The following is a 19019-nucleotide window of genomic DNA, read 5'->3' as shown; positions in this document are numbered from 1 at the left end:
TGTCCCACGTCCATCCTTGTAGTGCCCTGCAGAGGAATTAGAAGCAGCAGGTCTAATAGTCCAGGGAACCAAGATGGTCTCAGTTTCCAAACGAGGCATTTTTGGCATCTCAGACAAGTGTGGCACCCCTGGCAGCAGGTACCAAGTTCATGACTGCAGCCTCCCAGACCTGTCCCAGGCTCAGCCCACCAGCACCACATCAGAGCATGTGGGAGGCTGAGTTCTCCCTCAGCATCAGTGAGCCCACAGGATGACCCCATCAGCTGTTAGTAGTGCAGAACCACCAGCAGCTCAGGAACACTGATGTGGTTCCCTCAAGAAAGATCGTGACACTTTCTAGTTTGTTTTACTTAAAAAAAGCCTCCACCACAGACTAAGGTGGGGGGGGCAGGGGAAACAGAGAGAGGTGAAGGAAGCAGTGATACCTCGCATCATGAAACTCCTTCCTTTCTGCATTTTCGCTGATGGTTTAAAATATCCAGTGATGATCTCGTACAGTCTGACAGAGTGAACCCCACCAACTTCAGAACAGCTCTAACCTGAACCAGGCTGAGAAAATTACCTTCTGCATTTGTCAGCTTCAAACCAGCAATTTGTCAAAGCAGAATTTAGCTGTTACTAACATGCAGGTCAGAAGAATAAGCCAGTCTCTCTGGCTAGAGCTGACAAAGGAGATGGCAGCTCCCTCAACCACAGGAAAAACAGTGCACATGGAGGATGAGCTCTTTTTTGCAGACACTGGGCTAGTAAGGAATGGCAGCAACCATACAACATCAGGAAAGCAGCGTTCAGCTTTCTTACCTGTTCCTGTCATTGTACATGTGGAGGAACCACAGAATCAGCAACTGAGGTTGGAAGGGACCTTTGAAGGCCCCCCTTGTCCAACTCACCTGCTGATGGAAGTGAGTAAAACTTACTTGGTCTCCCTGCTTCTCACACAACTGACATACAAGACTTGAGGACATAGGCAATGAAAAGGCTACAAAAGCATACCTGCAAAGGCATTGCACTCACATTTATTTACTTATCTGCTCAAGCCTAAAAGCTAGATTTAATATACAGTAAGGTAGGCAGACCCAGTTTCAAGGTGAGATAAGCAGAATGGTATCTAATGAACCACGATCACACAGAGCTCCACTACATCATTATGTACTTCAAACCATTCCAAAATGGAGGGGGAAGGAACTGTACTTTTGCCTCTGTGCCAGTACCATCCCTCCATCCAGTAATTCCTCCTCTGGAACTACCTGTCAGGTTAGATCTTACCAGGGGTAAAAAAGGGGTTTAAAAAGTAGGAAGCAGGCAATATAGGCAATTATGCTTGGGCACACATGTGTGCTACAGATGCTGTCAGAATATCAGAGGTGGAGGACTGCTGTATTTTCACTTAACCTTGTATTTGAAGTATCAGATAGTTACACTTCCAACAGTTCCTGCTTCTCTGAATGGATCCTCTCACATAAAGGCCAAGTACATGGTACATACAGGTGACTAACTATTTTTCAGACCATAAAATGTAAAGACCTTCACTAAATTTGGTTATTAGGACCAAAAGTTGTTCTAAGGTAGGACAAAAAGCTAATAGAAATGTCAGTACACGTGTGTGTGTGTGTACTCACAGATGCTTCCCAAGATCTGTGTTAATCCCTTCGCCTTCCTGTTCTCCCCATCGCCTGATTCCTGAGTCTCTTCTGCTGATGGCAGACTGACCGACAACTGCTCATGAGAAGGTGCAGGGAGGAAGGCACAGATCAGATACAAAACTGTACAAAGAGTCTCCTGAAATTGGACACTCAAGTGTCATACCTACCTGCGGTCAGGCAAAGAAGTTGATTAGACAAATTATGACAAAAGGCTTTAGAAAATAGCACATAAATGCTATTTTTCATGTTAGAAGACAAATTTTATTGCAATTCAGCAAATGAGCTACACCTGTAAAACTGTTTTGTATATCCAATTCACATTTAATCTCAAATGGATTGAAATGTCACAGGGAAAAAAAAAGGAAAACAGTACCTGGTTTAGTCATTATAATGTAAACTTCAAGGCTCATCCTTTAAAAAAAAAAAAGCCAGTGATTTCCCCACATAGTAAAATATATAGTTTATAAGGTAATGATGCTTTATCTTAGTTTAACAGCCAATCTCTAGGTATAAAATAAAGAACTACAAAGATGTGAAGTACATGTACAATATCTTCAAGTTTTTTCAAGTATCCTATAGTATCTTGCACTACAGACAAAAATCATTTGACAATATACAGAAAAGGTTCTCTCTGAATAGTTTCACTGCAGAAATCTTAACATATTCATTAATTCAAAACACATAAAAATACGGATCATCCAGCTAGTAGGTCCCATTTGAAAAATACTCTTTGTAATGGAAAAAGTTGTGGAATAGTCTTCAATTCACAAATATGTTTTCAGCTACAGAATGTCAGATAATTAAAGTTTATGGCAGGTAAAGGCTTTTTTTTTATATAATCTTTTCATAATAGTATTTCATTAGATTTAAACCAAGTCTTAATTAATTTGCATTTTCTTTTTGTATAAAGTATCATTGTATCAATTCTGACAGTGTTACACAATGAAGCATAAATAATTGATAGGTGATGGCCTGTTCGTTTTTTTCCTCAAATTGAGTATCAGCCTGTAAATATATTTTGGCCAATATATTTATGACATTATGCACTACTTACTTTTTATCATTATATTTCTCTCTATAGAATGTGTGTGTGTGGTTTAAAAAAAAAATAAAATATATATCTTTTCACATTAACTGTGACCAAAAAACCCAAACAAGAAAAGAGCATAGCCACATTAACCTGCACCTACCAAACCTGCTCCCTTACTTTAGAAAAGTAACGGAAAAAGGTTACCATAGCTCATTTCTGAACACAAAACACAATGCAAGTTTTAAAAAGGGAGATGGATTTTACAAAGCTCTAAAGAGTAAAAGATGACGATTATACATTTGTTCTTGCACAGAGTCATCCAATTCAGCAGAATGGCATGGAAGGAGCAAGTGTTGGATCCTAACGTGATTCTGCAGGACCAGTGCTCGCTGCATCAGTGACACAAGTAGGCTGGTTTGTGGTAGGGATCACGGCTGCTACTGCAAACCAAACTGATCCCAGATGTGCCAGCCAGATCTCTTCCCAAAACCCTAGCACAGACTACCACATAGCTATATTTGATAATCCTGCCTTCCCTGGTGGCCTCTGGATAAAACAAAACCATCTTTTTTTCCTGCTGCATTTCAGAACCTTCTACTGGTCTCTCAGTGGAGCAAATCTTTCCAGACTTGGAAGTCCATAGCAAAACGTGCTTTGAATCCTAACGGGGTTAAGCACAGACCCCTGTGAGAGAAGCAGGAAGGGTCTGTCATGGAGAAGTCTTTCCTGTGAAAACAAAGCAAGCGAGGAGCTGGGAAGATGAACTCTGCATCCTCCTTTTGCCTGCGGACAGCCAGCACACAGGCTGCTCTCACTGCTGGGCAGCTCCATCCTCATGTCCTGCTCAAAGAACCCACCACTGGGGAACCAGTAAACCCCGGCCTGTGTCCATCCCAGGTATCACCAGCTGTCAGAATTGAGGCCAAAGAGATCCACATTAAAGCAAGCCATTAAACCAATGGTATTATTCCACACTAGGTGAATTTGTGTAAAGAGAATAAAGGAAAAAAACAAAAGAACCATAATTCAGGGCTAATTACCTCATGCAAGATAAAATTAATCTATACTTAATACTATGAAAGATACAATTTTAACATGATCAAGTAATCTGTTAAGGTCAAAATAATGAATCCAACCCTCCGTTCTTACATAGACATATCCCCTGTGAAATACACAGGCCTAGTAACGTCATCTTAAATGTAGCTGAAAGCACTGTAAAACGGGTGGGGGTTTGCTATTATTAATACATAAATAAGCAATTTGGGGCAAGCATATAAAGATTATCCCAACACATTAAGTTGAATATGTGAAATTCTCAGAATAAAGTATGTCTGTTTTCTTTTTGCTCTTCCAAAGCTGGGAGGAAAAACAAACAAACAAAAACAAAAACAAACAAACAAAAATAAAAACAAAAACCCAAACCAAAAAAACCCAACCAACAACAATAAAATACCACCACCAACCTGCACACACAAAATCGTGTGAAATGCTCCTGTAAGCTCCAGACTGTGAAACAATTCACACCTACCCGGCATGAGAAGTGGCTTGGACACTGTCCTTGCATCTTCCTAATGCTACTGTGAAACCAAAAAAGAATCTTGCTCTGACAAGTAGTGACAAAGGAACATCTCAGTTTAATATTGAAATAAATAGGACAAAAGTTAAAATAGTCAAAAATTTAATACATGTGCTATACTCATCAATTATGGAAATAAGACTATCACAAGATGTGGCTAAACTGTAGGTAAAGAAAAGGTGCTCTAACATTGGATGAACTGTAGAACTTGGACTCTGCTTCTCAAAACAGGGACAATACCTCTTAAACACATAGCCCTGAATTTCTGTACAGTAATTTGCGATGCTGTTCTTAAGTCACATATTCGTTTCAAAGAGATTTTTATCAGAGGATTCAAATGAACAGAGTTGCCCTCAGGCATCTGCCAAGTTCCAGATCTCCAATAAATTAAACTTTCAAAATGTTTGTCTTTTATTGTAGAGGTGGACTAAAGCTTTCTCTGCTAAAAACAAAAGCATCCCAAATGAAGCAGACTGTGACAACAGGACCCAAGACATATTCATTGAAAGGAAGAGAAAAAACCTGACTACTCAGTGTCTTAGCAGAAAAATTAAGAAATCCTTATATTTGTTAGTAAGGTATACCATTATTATTTTATGGGGGCGTAAACATCTTTATTTAGTCATCTGGTGCTTGGGGAACTCAAGTCCCTCTTTATTAGCAGTTAAGGAATTACCAGCAGCAACCCCATCTCGAACTTCAAAAGGCTGGTTCAAGCGGAAACATTTTTGAGTTATGAACAATTATTCCAGGTTTTTAATTTAAGTGGACTGCACTGTAAATTCTGAATTGCAACATAATACAGCCAGTTATATCATTTATTTTTTTTTTTAAGACAAACTTACAAAACACAATGAAGGTTAAATAAATAAAAAGCATCTGTTAAAAACACCCTTAATGTCTTCTGTGCAATTACGTACCAATATGAAAAATATTACTTTGATCTCTGCACATTTCATGGTTCAGTCTCACGGATTTCACTAAAAATAATACTGACAACAAAAATAAAGGAAAAAATGATTTGTTGACAAATCAGTGCTTTGGAGCCATTAAAAAGCACACATCAGATTTGTAGTTCCCCTGCAGCAGAACATGATCCAATACATTAAAAATCAAACATTGGTAATAATGTTAATATATAAAATATTAGTTTAAAAACTATAGAATGACCTTCTCAGCAGAAATGGAGTGTATACATTGGGGTCTATGACACACAGCATATCTGAAGGCAAGTTCACAGAATGCTGAAAGGCTCACTGCACATTTTCTATGGCAAGGAAATACTGCAGCTTTAAAATAAGCTGCACAATACTCATCTCTATCTCTTTCACATGAAAGTGTGTAAAAAGCAAATCAGCAAATAAACTCTAAAATAGATTTATACCAAAATCCTCTTTTTTACATTGAGTTTACAGCTTCTATCCATTTGCCTGTACTATTTTTGGAGTTTCCTTGAAGAAAAGTCAAACTTGCATTCTAGGGCCATGAACAAGTTCACGATACAATGTACTGGCAGACAGAACTTTTGCATACTAATGAGAGTCACTCCTTGTTGCTTTTTTTTTTTGGAAGATAGTTTTTTTTCTGTGGGACGAGCAGTCAAATATCTATTCCTTTGACTAGAGATGCCTCCAGCGTAATGTTGAACTCCTGCAAGGTCTGCAGCACTCGAATCAAAGAATTCACAAGAGTATGATCCTTGATCAGTGCTATGTCTTCATACATCTGTGCTGTGATCGGGCAGTCTGCGAGCAGGGCGATCCAGTGATGCAGAAGGTGGTCTCTGACAAAGTGGCAATTTGCAATTTGGAAATAAAAATAAAGCTAAGTTAATTTCTCATTTTCACTTAAATTATTATTCTTCTTTGCCTTCTAAACAGACCTCTTCCACATGCTTTTACAAGGTGGGAAAGGGGAGTAAGTTTAAACAGAGAGCATCCACGAGAGACGTGTTTCTAGGCTTTCCACCCCTCACGTCAAAAGATACGGTTCCCAGGAGGCCTGCAAGTCCCAAGCAGGCCCAAAGTCACAAGTCTCCTCCATTCCCTTGGTGTCAAGAGGCTTCCTAAGTGGTCTCAGCTTCCCTCGTACCATGAGCAGGTGGAAGGTGGGGCATTCATCCAGCTATAAACTGGAGAGGCCTCAATGATGGAAGGGTTTCTATCTTCCCACCTTCTTAGCTGTACATGAGAGGGAAGCCACTCAGAACAACCTACTACCCTCCTCTGTCAATTCAGCTGCTCAGCTCTTCAGGATAATCGAGTTTGTATCTCAGATTTCCCACATTTCACATGCCTAAGAACTCAGCCAAGGCATGGTTCACTTCATCCTTCTTTAGTTACATCAAAGAACTGTGTAAGTAACAGCCAAACTGCACAACCCAGCAGTTGTGTGGCTTTATCTTACTAATAGGCAACAGCTTTTAATAATACTACTACTACTAATAATAATGTTCTTTATACCTGGCTCCAAGACACACCAGCATCTGAAACTTGCCATCCTTCCCAATGTTTCTAGGGGTGTTGTTGATAGCAGTGATAAAGCGACAGAAATTCCTGGCTCTTGTCTGCCAGTTCTCTTCTGGGACCAGTTCATTCTGCTCCAGGGTCTCATAGTATGTTTGTGCTTTTTCTTAAAAGAACGGTGGGAGATAATGAAGCTTCATCAGTGCACACAGCAGTCCTAAAATATCTGAAATATCATTCTTTTGTGCTTGGAATAAAATAGTTTGGCACTATGACCTTCAAATTTAGATGATTAAATTTAATACCACCTCAGTATAATGCTTTCCCCATAAGCATGCTTACAAATACATATGGCTGTCTGATGCATGTAGTGGACAGCTGGTAAATCAACATAAGTGTCTGTGTTATGGAGGGGGCAGCTGAAGTTGAAAGGCCTAGATTCAAAGCTCATTCACTAATTTCCTGAATGATTACATCTAAGCATTATTTTTTCTCTTTGATTCAGTCCTGTGTTCCCCATATGTAAAACTGGGATTCCGCTTCCTTCCCTCTGAACAGTGCTAAAGAGGTTTTAGTATCTACTGAATTCTGAGATATTACAGTAAAAAGATGATATAAGGAAGAGAGTGATGTCAAAGTGCATACTTAAAACACAAACACTCAAAACCAATTCATTTTCTAAAAGGTGTTTGTGTACCCAGTTGATTTATTCAGCTCTATGTCCAAGGACCTAGACCATTGTGTTAAAAAATTATGCTTATAACCCCTTTATTACAATGTCCATTAAGTACCAATAGCAATAGATCTATCTGTTGTGCTTTATAAGGCAATGCAGCTTCTTAAAAATGTGATTTAGTGCTTTCATTATGCTCAGTTAAGAACAAGGTTACTATATGCCAGTTTACCACCTTATTTAATTAATTCTTCTCCAGTAATAAAGTTTGTTTTACACTATTACTGCCAGAAGGACAAATTGAGTTACTGTATTAAGTACAGTGACAACTTTGGCAGAAGACAGATGCTTTTTCTTTCACCAGCACGAGGAGGTAAGAGCTCTCATGGCAATTCAGCTGCCAAGATGCCTCCAAGAACACTCTTCACACCAGCTGAGCTACAGCAGCAATGATAAGGAACTTGGATGGATATGCTTCGACAGCACAAACAGGTTCTGGTATGTCTTCCTCATACTTACCTAAAAAGTCCCAAATAAAGACGTTTTTGAAGAGTCTCGGTGATTTAAATCCATGTTGAAAGACTTGCTCAAGAGCTGAAACAAGTCCACTTTCTCCACACAGCAACAGCGTCAAACTGCCTCTCTGTCGAGCACACACAGAAAACATGCACAATTATTATCTCCATTTGGAAGCCCGGGACACAAGTGTCTCATGCTTCTATTACTGAAACCAGCTTTCAAATAAATAGATGCCCAAAGTTACAGTCCACTGTCAAAGCGGCCCCAGACAGAATGACCCAGTTCTCACAAGTCAAAACTTTCTTGGACTTGCTAAGAACAAGGCTGAAGAAAGCAGCTTCAGGGTCTTGTCATCACCAAATGAAGCCACAGAAAGGCCAGGATCAAGATCATGAGCAGATTTTACCTACAATAATGACCACTGTACAGAAAATTAAGAAAATATTTTCTTCTTTTACTGAATAATAAAGATCACAGGTCCATTCTAGCAGGTGCCTCAGATTGTTTGCTTATCAATAAAACCAACATTTAATGTAATTTCTAAACCTCAGGAAAAAAAGCCAAGTTCCTATTTAGAACATGAACAGGCATAAAAAACCTACCCAGTATTTCATGTAGATACAAAACGTCAGTTAATCCAGAACAACTAAGCAGGAGGCAACAGCCTTGACAGTGGTGCAGGCAGAATCCTCAGTAGAATTTGACTAATAACACAATTTCCGAGAATGTTAACATGTAAATTAACAGAATGCTCCACTTAGCAGCAAAACAGAGGTACCTGAGGATGTACCATTCCAACGGTGTAGTCTCAGTATCTCATTTTCGCTCCACGTAAGGAATTTTCAAACAGATGGCTGTTCATTCAGTTTAGTTATTTCTGTTATATATTTTCCAATGCTTACTAATAGGAGTTTTAAGACAGGAGTGCCACTATACAGACAACACAATTCCTCACCTCCTTCTCTGGCTTGTGGAAATGCTTGACAATACCATTGACAGCTTCACCAATAGCTTCTTGTATCTGACCAGTATTTAACTCTGCAAAATACAAAAATATATCCAGTCACTTTGTAACGGCTTTCAAAAATATACCTGTACATGAACAATAAGGTATACCACAAAAAAGGGCATGAACCAGTATAACCTATGCTGTTAGTGAAAAGGTGCTGGACAATGGATAATAAAAATCCAATTCTACTTTTATATACTGTGGAGGAGGTAGAAATTGAGATGGATTGTTTTTATATTGAAGTTAATACTGTGACGTTTCAACACAACAGCTGGAAAGGGTTTTTTTAACATATCATGTGACTTTTCAGACCAGGGCCCAAAGCTAAGAAAAGATGTGCTTTGTTTAGGACCACCAAACCTGGGCATCCTGGAAATACTTCCTGCGATACTTTCACTGTAAACCCAGGGACACTTGAGAGCAAAGTAACCACCTGATTTATCTGGAATAAGACAACCGCAGACCAGTGATCTCAACAGAAAAATGAAGTCTGTGACCAGAAACCACTAGCAAGCCTTTTCATTCCTGAAGGATAGAGACAGGACAGCAGATTTCTACCTTCCTCCACAGCATTCATTCCACAGATGAAAGACAAGAATACAGAAAACTAGGGCAGCTAAGCACTGGACCAGGAGTCCAAAGACATCTTCCTTCCATCCTTGGAGACTTTCAAAACTTGAGTAGACTGAACAGGTAGCTCAGGATTGTAACTCAGAAGATAGCTGGGCTTTGAGCAGGGGTTTTCACAGGTCATCTCCAAGCTACAGTTCTAACACACAAGAAAACCTACAGTGCTGTTTGCAAGCAGTTCTCCTCAGGTGATAATGCAGAACAGTATGAGTCAGGACATCCCCCACCACTCACTTGGCTTATTGTTTGGTGATATAGTGACAAATCTTCTGATCATGCTTGGTGACTGCTGCAAAGGAGGGGTCCGGCACTGCCGCTCATCAGCTTCTGTGTGGGAAGTCAGTAACTCTCCCACCAGGATCCTCTCCAAGCTGCCATCATCCATTCCCTTGCCAAGCCACCTTCCACAGGGAAACCTAAGAACATAAAGGAGATATTCAAATCGAGACCTTCAACTCAGATTCAATTCCATGCCATAGACTTTAAACTGCAGTTGCATAAAACCCAAATTCTGCTAGTATAGTTATTAGAAATATTTCACTCATCTAGCAACAAAGTCTTGGTTTTGGCATTTGCCAGCAGAGGGAGCAAAAGTAAAACAGCTTTGCAGTTCTAAGTTTCGTGCTAAGTGTCACACTGGATGATCTGCAAAGCCAATAGTGGCAGATTTTGTCTCGTGTCCCACATGTAGCACATGATTTGAGGGCTGAATAGAAAAAAGAGGTAGAAGGGGAAGACCTACAACACGGAATAGATGGGTTGTGAAATCATTTTGCTTTTATTGCAGGTCAGCCACAAAAAAACCTCCAAACATATCCTTAAGTGGCAAAGCACCAATACATCTATTGAAATTGGGATATTAAATCAGATGTGTGCTCACTTGCTCATCGTCACTTTCTATGAACCAATGTTGATGTCATTTAAATAGATTAATCAGAAAACTGAATAACATTCAAAAACAGAATCTTGTCTCTTCATTTAGTTACAAACAAACTGTCATGGAGAACTGAGTGGACTTACCAGTTTGTCATCAACATGAGCTTGACAGTTTCTCTAAACAAAGGAAAAGGCATCAAACTATGCTGTACCTAACAAATAAATTTAATTCATTCCTTTACTTTCCCTGTGCAAACACAGGTTTCTAACACTCATAAGTCCTTGTGTTCCAGCTTCTGTCCAAAGGTTTCTCCTATAACACCTAGAGCACTCAACCTTAACACAAAATACCACCCATATTTGGTAAGCACCAAGCTCTAACTTGCTATTTCTTCCTTGGGCTCAAGGCAGACTATTTTTAAGATGTACAACAGTCAATTCATCTTCTTCACCAATGTTCTGAGGCTAGACATGAGCACCTGCAAACCGAAAACTCTGTTTAATTTTGTAAGGATCGTGACTTGTTTAATGCCAAAAGCCAAATGACCTTTCTATGCTTTCAGGTAACAGCAGCTGTAGACACAGTATCCCAGGAGGTAAGACCTTTCTAATCAAACAAGTCCTACTGTGCCAGCTCCCTGCAGAAATTCTACTTACCCAACAGGAAATGTCAGGATGATACTTACTTGTAAGTATGCCCTGTTATTTCATTTCTGACCATAACATATTCCACTAGCCACTTGGCATACAGCCCTGAATTATCATGTCCTATTTGCACTGTGGTCAGTTTTCCCAGGTTCTGGCACTGCAAATTAAACAAAGAGTTTGTCAGAGTAAACTGAAAGAGACAGGGAATCAGAAATGTAGTTTTCCTTTTCTGACAGCATGATTGATTCTGGGCTTTTTAGTGGCAGGTTGCTTTGTTTTGTTAAATACTATTCTGACCAGCAGAGATAATATCAGTTGAACGAGATTTTTCCATTAAATTTTACCCAATGTGCACACACAGAAAAAAAAAAAAAAAATCAGAGCAGAATGACTTCTTTGTTTCCAACAGAAGAGGATATGACACCTCCAGTCATTACAACAGAAAGTTATACTATAAAGACAGTCTTGTCCATCCTTGCACTAAGGATCTGTCAGTCATTTTGCTTTGCATGTTATTAAACATAGATCAAATTTGCTACGTACAGGCACAGGAAGAATTTGTAATTCACCACATAGACTAAATACATGAAATGTATAGCAAGATGGTACAGCTAGAGGAGAATTTAAAACTGAACAAACAGGACATCCAAAGCATTTTTTGTATCAAGCAATACAAACCTCAAAAGTCATTTCTAATATATTCCTGGGAATCTGCAGGACTCCTGTTTCACCCAGTTCTCCCGAGATACAGATCCAAGGATTGGCTGTAAACATCGAGCCACCAAGTTTCTTGCTAGGAACAATCAATATATGGTATGGTATCACTGCAAACACAAGGAATAACACTTCAAAAATGAAGAAGGGTAATTGTGTAACCTCTTTAATGAAGAGAGGTGGGGAAAGATAAGTCATAAAATAATTCTGCAGTATCATGAAATGTTAAAACAACATCAGCGCTGCTATTTTAATCATGCTAACACTTGCACACCAAGCACTGATTGACAATCAGGAAGTGCACACATAGCAGTCATTAAAAAGCAGAGCTGACAGAGAAACACTGTCAAGTGAAAAAAGAAATACAGATGGAATAATGTCTTCATATGGGTATAATAATTTTTCATTCACCAGCCTCAAAACATGTAATGAAGATGGTTACTTGTCCCCAGCTGCAAGACAAAGACAGAATATTCAGGTGCCCGGGACTACACTGTAACTCAGCACGCAACTCAACGCTCAACTCAAACTGCCTGCTTTTGTGTGTGCAGGCGTGCATACTACACAACTAACACTGACTCCCACTCAATTACTAAGCAAAGCCTGTGTTTGGAGGGTTTGCTTGCAGTTGAACAAATTCAGTGAAAATATCTTATAATGCCGTAGGCTTCTCTGTACCATGTTGCTCTTAGTTATATGCTAAGACTTCTTGATCTTAAAAAGAATAAAACACTTTTCCCCCTCAACCGGCACCACACATGCTCGAACATCTTCTGGTCCCTGGTTTTCCAGGGACTAGTCCGCAGTATCACCGGAACTACAGCCCTTCCCTGACTCGGGAGGCGTGCGCTCTTCCATCACCTAGTGCCTCAGGCACAATCCCCTATTAACCAAACTTTTATAACAAAATCCAATTATCTGAATGGTCACTGTGTTTCTTGGCAATCTGCCCTTCTTTTATAGTGCATAAATGGATTACAGTCACGGCTTTTCCACTGAGGGGTTTAATACATTTTTCCCTCAATGTCTCCTCAGCTGTCAGTGCCCTCAAGAAAGCATTTGGTGGTTGGATTTTCTTAAAAGCTCGATGCTCGTAGCATTTAAGAATGAATTAAAATGTTTCCCTTTTAATTTTCTATGCTGATAGTCTTAAAGTGACAATTTAACTGCATCCAGCAGACCAGATTTTAGCATTGTCCACAACTTGCCCACAAGATCAAAACAGCTTTTGCTCAGACATCTGCCTGCTTTGTCTTTCATATACACAAATATGGATCATAACATGCCATCAAGGGTAACTCTTACCCTGGGGCCAGAGGGGTCCTTTCACATATCCCCACCCCCCGTTTTACATGAGAACTCTGTAACACATTTAAGCATTAGCAACAATAGGTTAAAAGTTTCTCTAGGGCATCCAGGTTTTTAGTTAAAAAAAAAAAAGTACTTAAATGTGTTGCAGAGTTCTGATGCAGCCCTTATTGTTATCCCAAACTCAGACACAAGCATATCAGAAAGTAGGCTGAGTATGGAAAAGGGCAAGGTTTTTTTTGTTTTCTTTTTAATTCCTAGCATGTGTTAAGTTAATATTTTTACCTTGATACTGAATGATCCATACTGTTTTGTTCAGTATGATGCAAACAAGTCCACCACAAAATTTTCAGTTGAGAACCCTTGCCCAATTAAAAGGATTAAAGCTGCATGTTTTACCAAATTAGAAACAAAAGCCTTTACTGATGCAGAGACACACTACTGCCCACCAGGGAGGACTGCAGAAATAGTCATACAACATACACAGATGGACATCAGGAAGAAAGCAGAACAACTACATTTTATATTAAGGCATTTTGGTCAGAGCTGCTTAGAATTTTGGATAAGGACTCCACCAAATCTGGAAATCAGAGTTCCAGGGAAAGCAAATACTCACAGATTGTTGTGAAAACATTGGTAAAGCAAAAGTAATCAACAGCGTTGAATGACAGGAGATGATATAAGAATTGTTCTTTCTCATCATCACAGCGCAGGAATGCATAACGCTTGTAGAGTTTTCTGACAAAACAAAACAAAACAAATAATCTGTCATAGTAACAAGATCCATTCAGTGAAATGTTTTCTATTGTGCATATTTATTAGGTAAACTATGAAGAATGTGCAAGTGATTACAAATGACAAGCGATACTGGTAGAGCCAACAGTATTTAATGTGCCAAGATACGTCAATACTCTGCAAGTCTGAATTCTCCCAAGTGCATCAGTCCAGTACTTTGCACTATTTTCTACACTCCAAAAGCAAGGTTTGGGGTGGTCTTAGAGTCTTCTCCTGCCTCCTGTTCCTAGGGAACAGCTTCACTGCACACACCTCCTGACGTAAGCAAAATCAGAAATATGCAAAGGTGGCCTAAAGTCCTACCGTTCCCTTCTACTGGGTTGCAAACTCTTCGCTAGGACTGCAACACCACACAGAACTGTGACTTCTTTTAAGTGGGAATACCAAAAGATGTCTCTCAGTAGCTGTCTCTCACTAGTGGAGACACTAACACCTCTGCACACTGTAAATGGAAACAATCTTACATACTTATTGCAATGACTCAAACACATTAGAGAATTTAACACTGCAAGACTTGAAATTGAGAAACCTTGAAAAGAATTTACAATCTCAACCTTTTCAAGTGTAAATTTTGACTGGAAAATCCTCCTAAACTTATTCACTTGTACATAGCAATCTCCACTATTTTCATTAATTATGCAAAAAATAAATAATGCTAGTGTTGGTGAATAAACATAAAAGAAGAGCATGCCAAGATACATCAAAAACCAACTGACACTAGAGGAACATTCAAAACACCATGAATGCATGAATGAGGTGTTAGAAATGCTGACACAGCCATGGATAGGTTGCTCCTGCCAGGAGGGCATGCTGACAACTCCCCTCCATTTCAGGTATCAGTTACCAAAAAAGTCTGCAAATGACTCACAAGCCAGAAATTTGCAAAACAAATCAATGATGATTCACACACACATATTCTCACTTACATAACAAACATAACACTAGAGACTGACAGGAGATGTTCAATGGAAATAAAGATACTGATGAGCCTCAAATCAACATAACCAGCCTGTAGCCACGAGAGCAACAAACCCACAAAGGTCGCATGAGTGACTGTGTCCATGTTTCGTTTGAACAATCTGAACCACATATTTAGACAGCCTGTCCACAATGGTATGTGCTGTCCTGCCTTTTCAAAATGTAAGATTTCTCAGCTTACTCGTGCACATACAGGTCTCAGGGGAGTGAAGCTATGGGATCTCCTCCTGTTTCCTAACCCTAGTCCCTTTGCAGACTAGAAAGAAACCAAACTTGTTTCAGTTTTCTTATTTTTTTAGCAAATACCAAATGAAGAGTTTAATCAAAATATCTAACAGTTGCTTCAGAAAAGAACAATACACAACCATGATAATTGTACAATGGCAGAAGTCACACAATTTCTTTCAGTACATCACTGAATGTGGCACTGCTTCCTCTAAAAACAAATGAAGCATACTTTAAATCCCTGCTGCCTAGAATACCTTTCTTCAAGTAGGATATCTAAACATGCAACACAAAGCACACAGGATTACAAAGAATTGATGTCATTCCTGTGTAAGTTGCTCCTTTGCTTGTCACCTCTATTTTAAATATATTTTTGCTGCTGTCTCACTGTGTTCTAGAGAATCAGAACGTGTGATAGATGAAAAGTGCATTGGTCAATGGTAAGAAAGTTGGGGGTTTTTTCTTGTTCTCCAAGGCAGAAGCACTGCTAAATTTAACCTGATCTGGACTGTTGACTTCACTGTAGAGACACAGGCAGATTTATTAGCTGTTCTCACTGTCCTTCAGATTTTTCTTGCTCATTCTCAGAAGGCTGCAGCTTCATCAGAAAGTCCAACACAATTCAATACAAGGCAAATCTCAAATAATTCACAATTGGGGTTTGGGAAACTCAGGGAGGGTTGTAATTTCTTAGAAGGTGGTGTGAGTGGGAGGAGAGGAAAAGAACAATAGACAGCAGAGGTTAAGCTTTCTCCAGAAAGAAGTCTTAATTAAAGCTGATGACAATTAGTACAGCCCATACTAAAGAACTTTTAAGTTCCACAGAGCTAACTGTATATACAACCTTATCAGCAATATTTTTTTTTTTCTGCACAGGTTATGCTAAATAAACCTCAAACTGTTATTCCTAATACAATCAGTATTAAATATGGCCTGTACTCTGATTTGTGCAACTATTTACAAAACAATTATTTATGTTTACAAAGATAATAAAATGCATATGTGCTGTGGACATCACTAAGTAAATAGGCCCTTGCGCTGACCATTTCTCCTTTTGTATTTCAAGATGTGTACTTAGAAGAAGCACTACCACTTTTGACAAGAGTTTAAGCCGGCGATATTTGGAACTCTCTCCAGGTTTAAGTCCACAGTTTTCACTCACATGCCCCTCCCCACCCACTTCATATCCTTCTCCCATTTTCTTCCTATAGGACAACTACTCTTCAAATAGTGTTTTGGGTCTCAATGGTTAGGTTTTTCATAATTTATTTATGACTTCATATACAAGGAATTGAAAGTCACATATTTTGAAATGTTCAGAAAAAGTAATAAAAACAAAAAATTGATTGCAATAGCAAACATTTTACTATTACGAAAGCAATTCACCTATGTTCTTAAGCAGGCTATAAATGCAAAAACTTTACTGTGTAGAAAGGACAAAGAAAGCTGGGACACTGTCATTTTGATCTAGGCATGTAGACAATCATGCTCAGAGAGATTTAGATGGAAGATTTCAAAAGATCACCAGATCTCATCTTGAGCTTTCTGCCCCAAAATGAAATGCAAGAACTGATCATCACAGTCTTCCTAGTCACCTTCAAGGTACTGCATGTACACCATTCATCTACTCTGTTAAACCACACCAGAAGTTTCTTTCAACTGCATTATTTCACTTGGCACTGAAAGGAGTTACAAGAAAGTTTCAGATCTGGAGAGAGAAGTGAGAAGCTAAGGAATAGTCCCTTTGAGACACACTGACAAGAACCACATAAGCACATCTGGTTGTGCCTTCACACTCTTCATATCATGACAGAACTGCATACAAGGACTTAAGCTTGACTTTGTCATACATTGTGAAAACATACAAACAATCAAAGGAAAAGAAAATATCCCACACAGTTACAGAAAGGGGGCCAAGATAAAACTTGACTCAGTAAAGTAGTGGTGTTTGGACTTACACCCTATTTCATTTAATCCCTAGTAAATTTTGAAGATTTCCCATCAAAGTCACACATAGTCTACACTGACAACACTTATTCTGTATCTGAAAAATCCCAGCATTGAACCACAACTCCCAAATAGCTCATACACAGGCAGAGACACGCACGGAAGGTTTGTTCTATGCCTTTCGCACACTGCTGAGCAGATGGAAGAATAGGCACTTCTTGGTCAAACAACTAAACAGGCTTAATTTTTAAAAGCTTTGCCCAAGATAAACCATCTTACTTTGTGAGTTCATGATCTGAAAGCAGCTGTTTTAAATGCCTAGAGAGCAACTTCTTTTCCATGGAGAGGCGAACCCAGGCTCTGGCCTTGCCAACATCTGTTTTGATCTCACTAATGTTCTGGATATGCCTGAAAAGAAACAAAAATAAAACAAAGACAATGCTCAGTATTTTCAAAGTGTGACAGTTCTGTTGAACCAACGTAGGCTAAAGAAGGAATTTTGCCAAGAATGCAAAATATCGGACAAACTACTGGAAAAAGGGGCATTATCACCTTAATATTCAGCAGTATCTTAATTCCTTGCGTATCTAGCTGAAAAAGAATAAGAGCCTGAAAAGGAAAAATCTGCAATGCAGTGCCCTATTTACAAAATTCTAAACCAGGCCCATTGCATCACATGATGTAAGAATTATTCTGAACCTTATCACTACAATATTTATGGCTGAGTGCTCCGGAAAATTAAATACTGTCTTTGCATGCTCAGTAGTAGCTTTTCTTGCATACAAGACACAAAAGATACATTTTGAAAGGACAAGCATGTCCCTTGAAAATCCTCAGTTCATTCCTCCCGGCTGAAGAAATCAGATGTTGGTAAGGAAAATGGAGGAAAGAAAAATCCTTTCAAAGTTAATGTACAAGTTCTGTATATTGTTCTTGGATGTACTGAAAAGAGGGCATTGAGAAGTTACAGTTTTATTCACACTACAATGCTCCGTGCTAGATAAAACATGCTAGATATCTTTAGATATAACAAGTTATTTAAGCTGCTTTCTTCACTGAGAAGCAAGAATGAGCTCAGAGCTACGCAACCAACTTGGCGATGACTGAAAAATACATATGCTACACCTACATCTCTGTGGAAACAAAACAATACAGAACACTTACGAAAAGATGAAAACTGTGTCAGGGTATTTCTAAGCTAGTAGCTGTGACAACATAAAATCTCCTAAGTATGAGACATGTTTCTGTAAAGGTCAATGAAAAGGTTGCAGTATATACTTTTAAAGAGTGCAGCAGGTTCCTTCCCACATACTCCTCCTGACATATGAAACAGACTTTTCCGCACGGTACACACTACACACAGCAACAAGTATGCAAATCTCACAAGTTTTCTGTGTTGGTTATAATGGTTTAAACTCACCTCATATCCTGGACAAGAGAGATTCTAAGAGGTGACATGGCTGGACTGGTATCAGATTTTCTCCTTTCTGAATCAAGAAGTATTCCTAGACTCAGAAGAACAGAATTTCTTGTTAGTAGAAATCCATCTAAAGGTTTTTAAATCAAGAGTAAAAAAGAAGATGAATTAACACCAACTTGCACTGTTGCGTTATTGACCACTCACCGCTTTGTGAAGATATTGTGGCATATTTCCACTTCAAATGACATGAAAATTTAATATGCTACACAGACAGTTATGCAGCTCAGCACTCACTGCGCATTAACAGATCAATGAGCTTAGATTCAGCTGAAATTGGTTTGACATCAAATGGCTTAAGATGTATACTAATCAAGTATTATTTTCTAAAGACTCTTTTCCTTCTACATAGTAAAACTGACTGGCATTGTTGACACGAGAAAACAGTGTTCAACATGTTTTACTCAGTACACCACATGTCATATGTTTAACTAATCTATCACTTTGCACACTCTTGTAACATCTCTACTTTTTAAAACCGCATATTTTGGGGTTGTTTAAGCAAT

General features: G+C 38.9%; 1 protein-coding gene across 6 annotated transcripts in view; it reads right to left on the bottom strand.

The window, feature by feature from the left end:
• Positions 1-1881: 1881 nt before the first annotated feature.
• Positions 1882-19019, bottom strand: part of DENND5A (DENN domain containing 5A) — a 73081-nt gene continuing 55943 nt past the window's right edge. For all 6 annotated transcript variants that reach the window (XM_071808912.1, XM_071808913.1, XM_071808914.1 and 3 more), the window contains 10 exons: positions 18457-18541; positions 17316-17444; positions 13708-13829; positions 11748-11893; positions 11108-11226; positions 9780-9961; positions 8862-8944; positions 7907-8030; positions 6712-6880; positions 1882-6032 (listed from right to left, as the gene is read on the bottom strand). In XM_071808912.1, the coding sequence (XP_071665013.1) occupies positions 5849-6032; positions 6712-6880; positions 7907-8030; positions 8862-8944; positions 9780-9961; positions 11108-11226; positions 11748-11893; positions 13708-13829; positions 17316-17444; positions 18457-18541 (1343 nt within the window). In that variant the 3' untranslated portion in view covers positions 1882-5848. The remainder of the gene's footprint in view (positions 6033-6711; positions 6881-7906; positions 8031-8861; positions 8945-9779; positions 9962-11107; positions 11227-11747; positions 11894-13707; positions 13830-17315; positions 17445-18456; positions 18542-19019) is intronic.

Source organism: Patagioenas fasciata, chromosome 5, assembly GCF_037038585.1.
Source record: "Patagioenas fasciata isolate bPatFas1 chromosome 5, bPatFas1.hap1, whole genome shotgun sequence".
Taxonomy (NCBI): domain Eukaryota; kingdom Metazoa; phylum Chordata; class Aves; order Columbiformes; family Columbidae; genus Patagioenas; species Patagioenas fasciata.
This window is presented reverse-complemented; position numbering and strand designations above follow the sequence as displayed.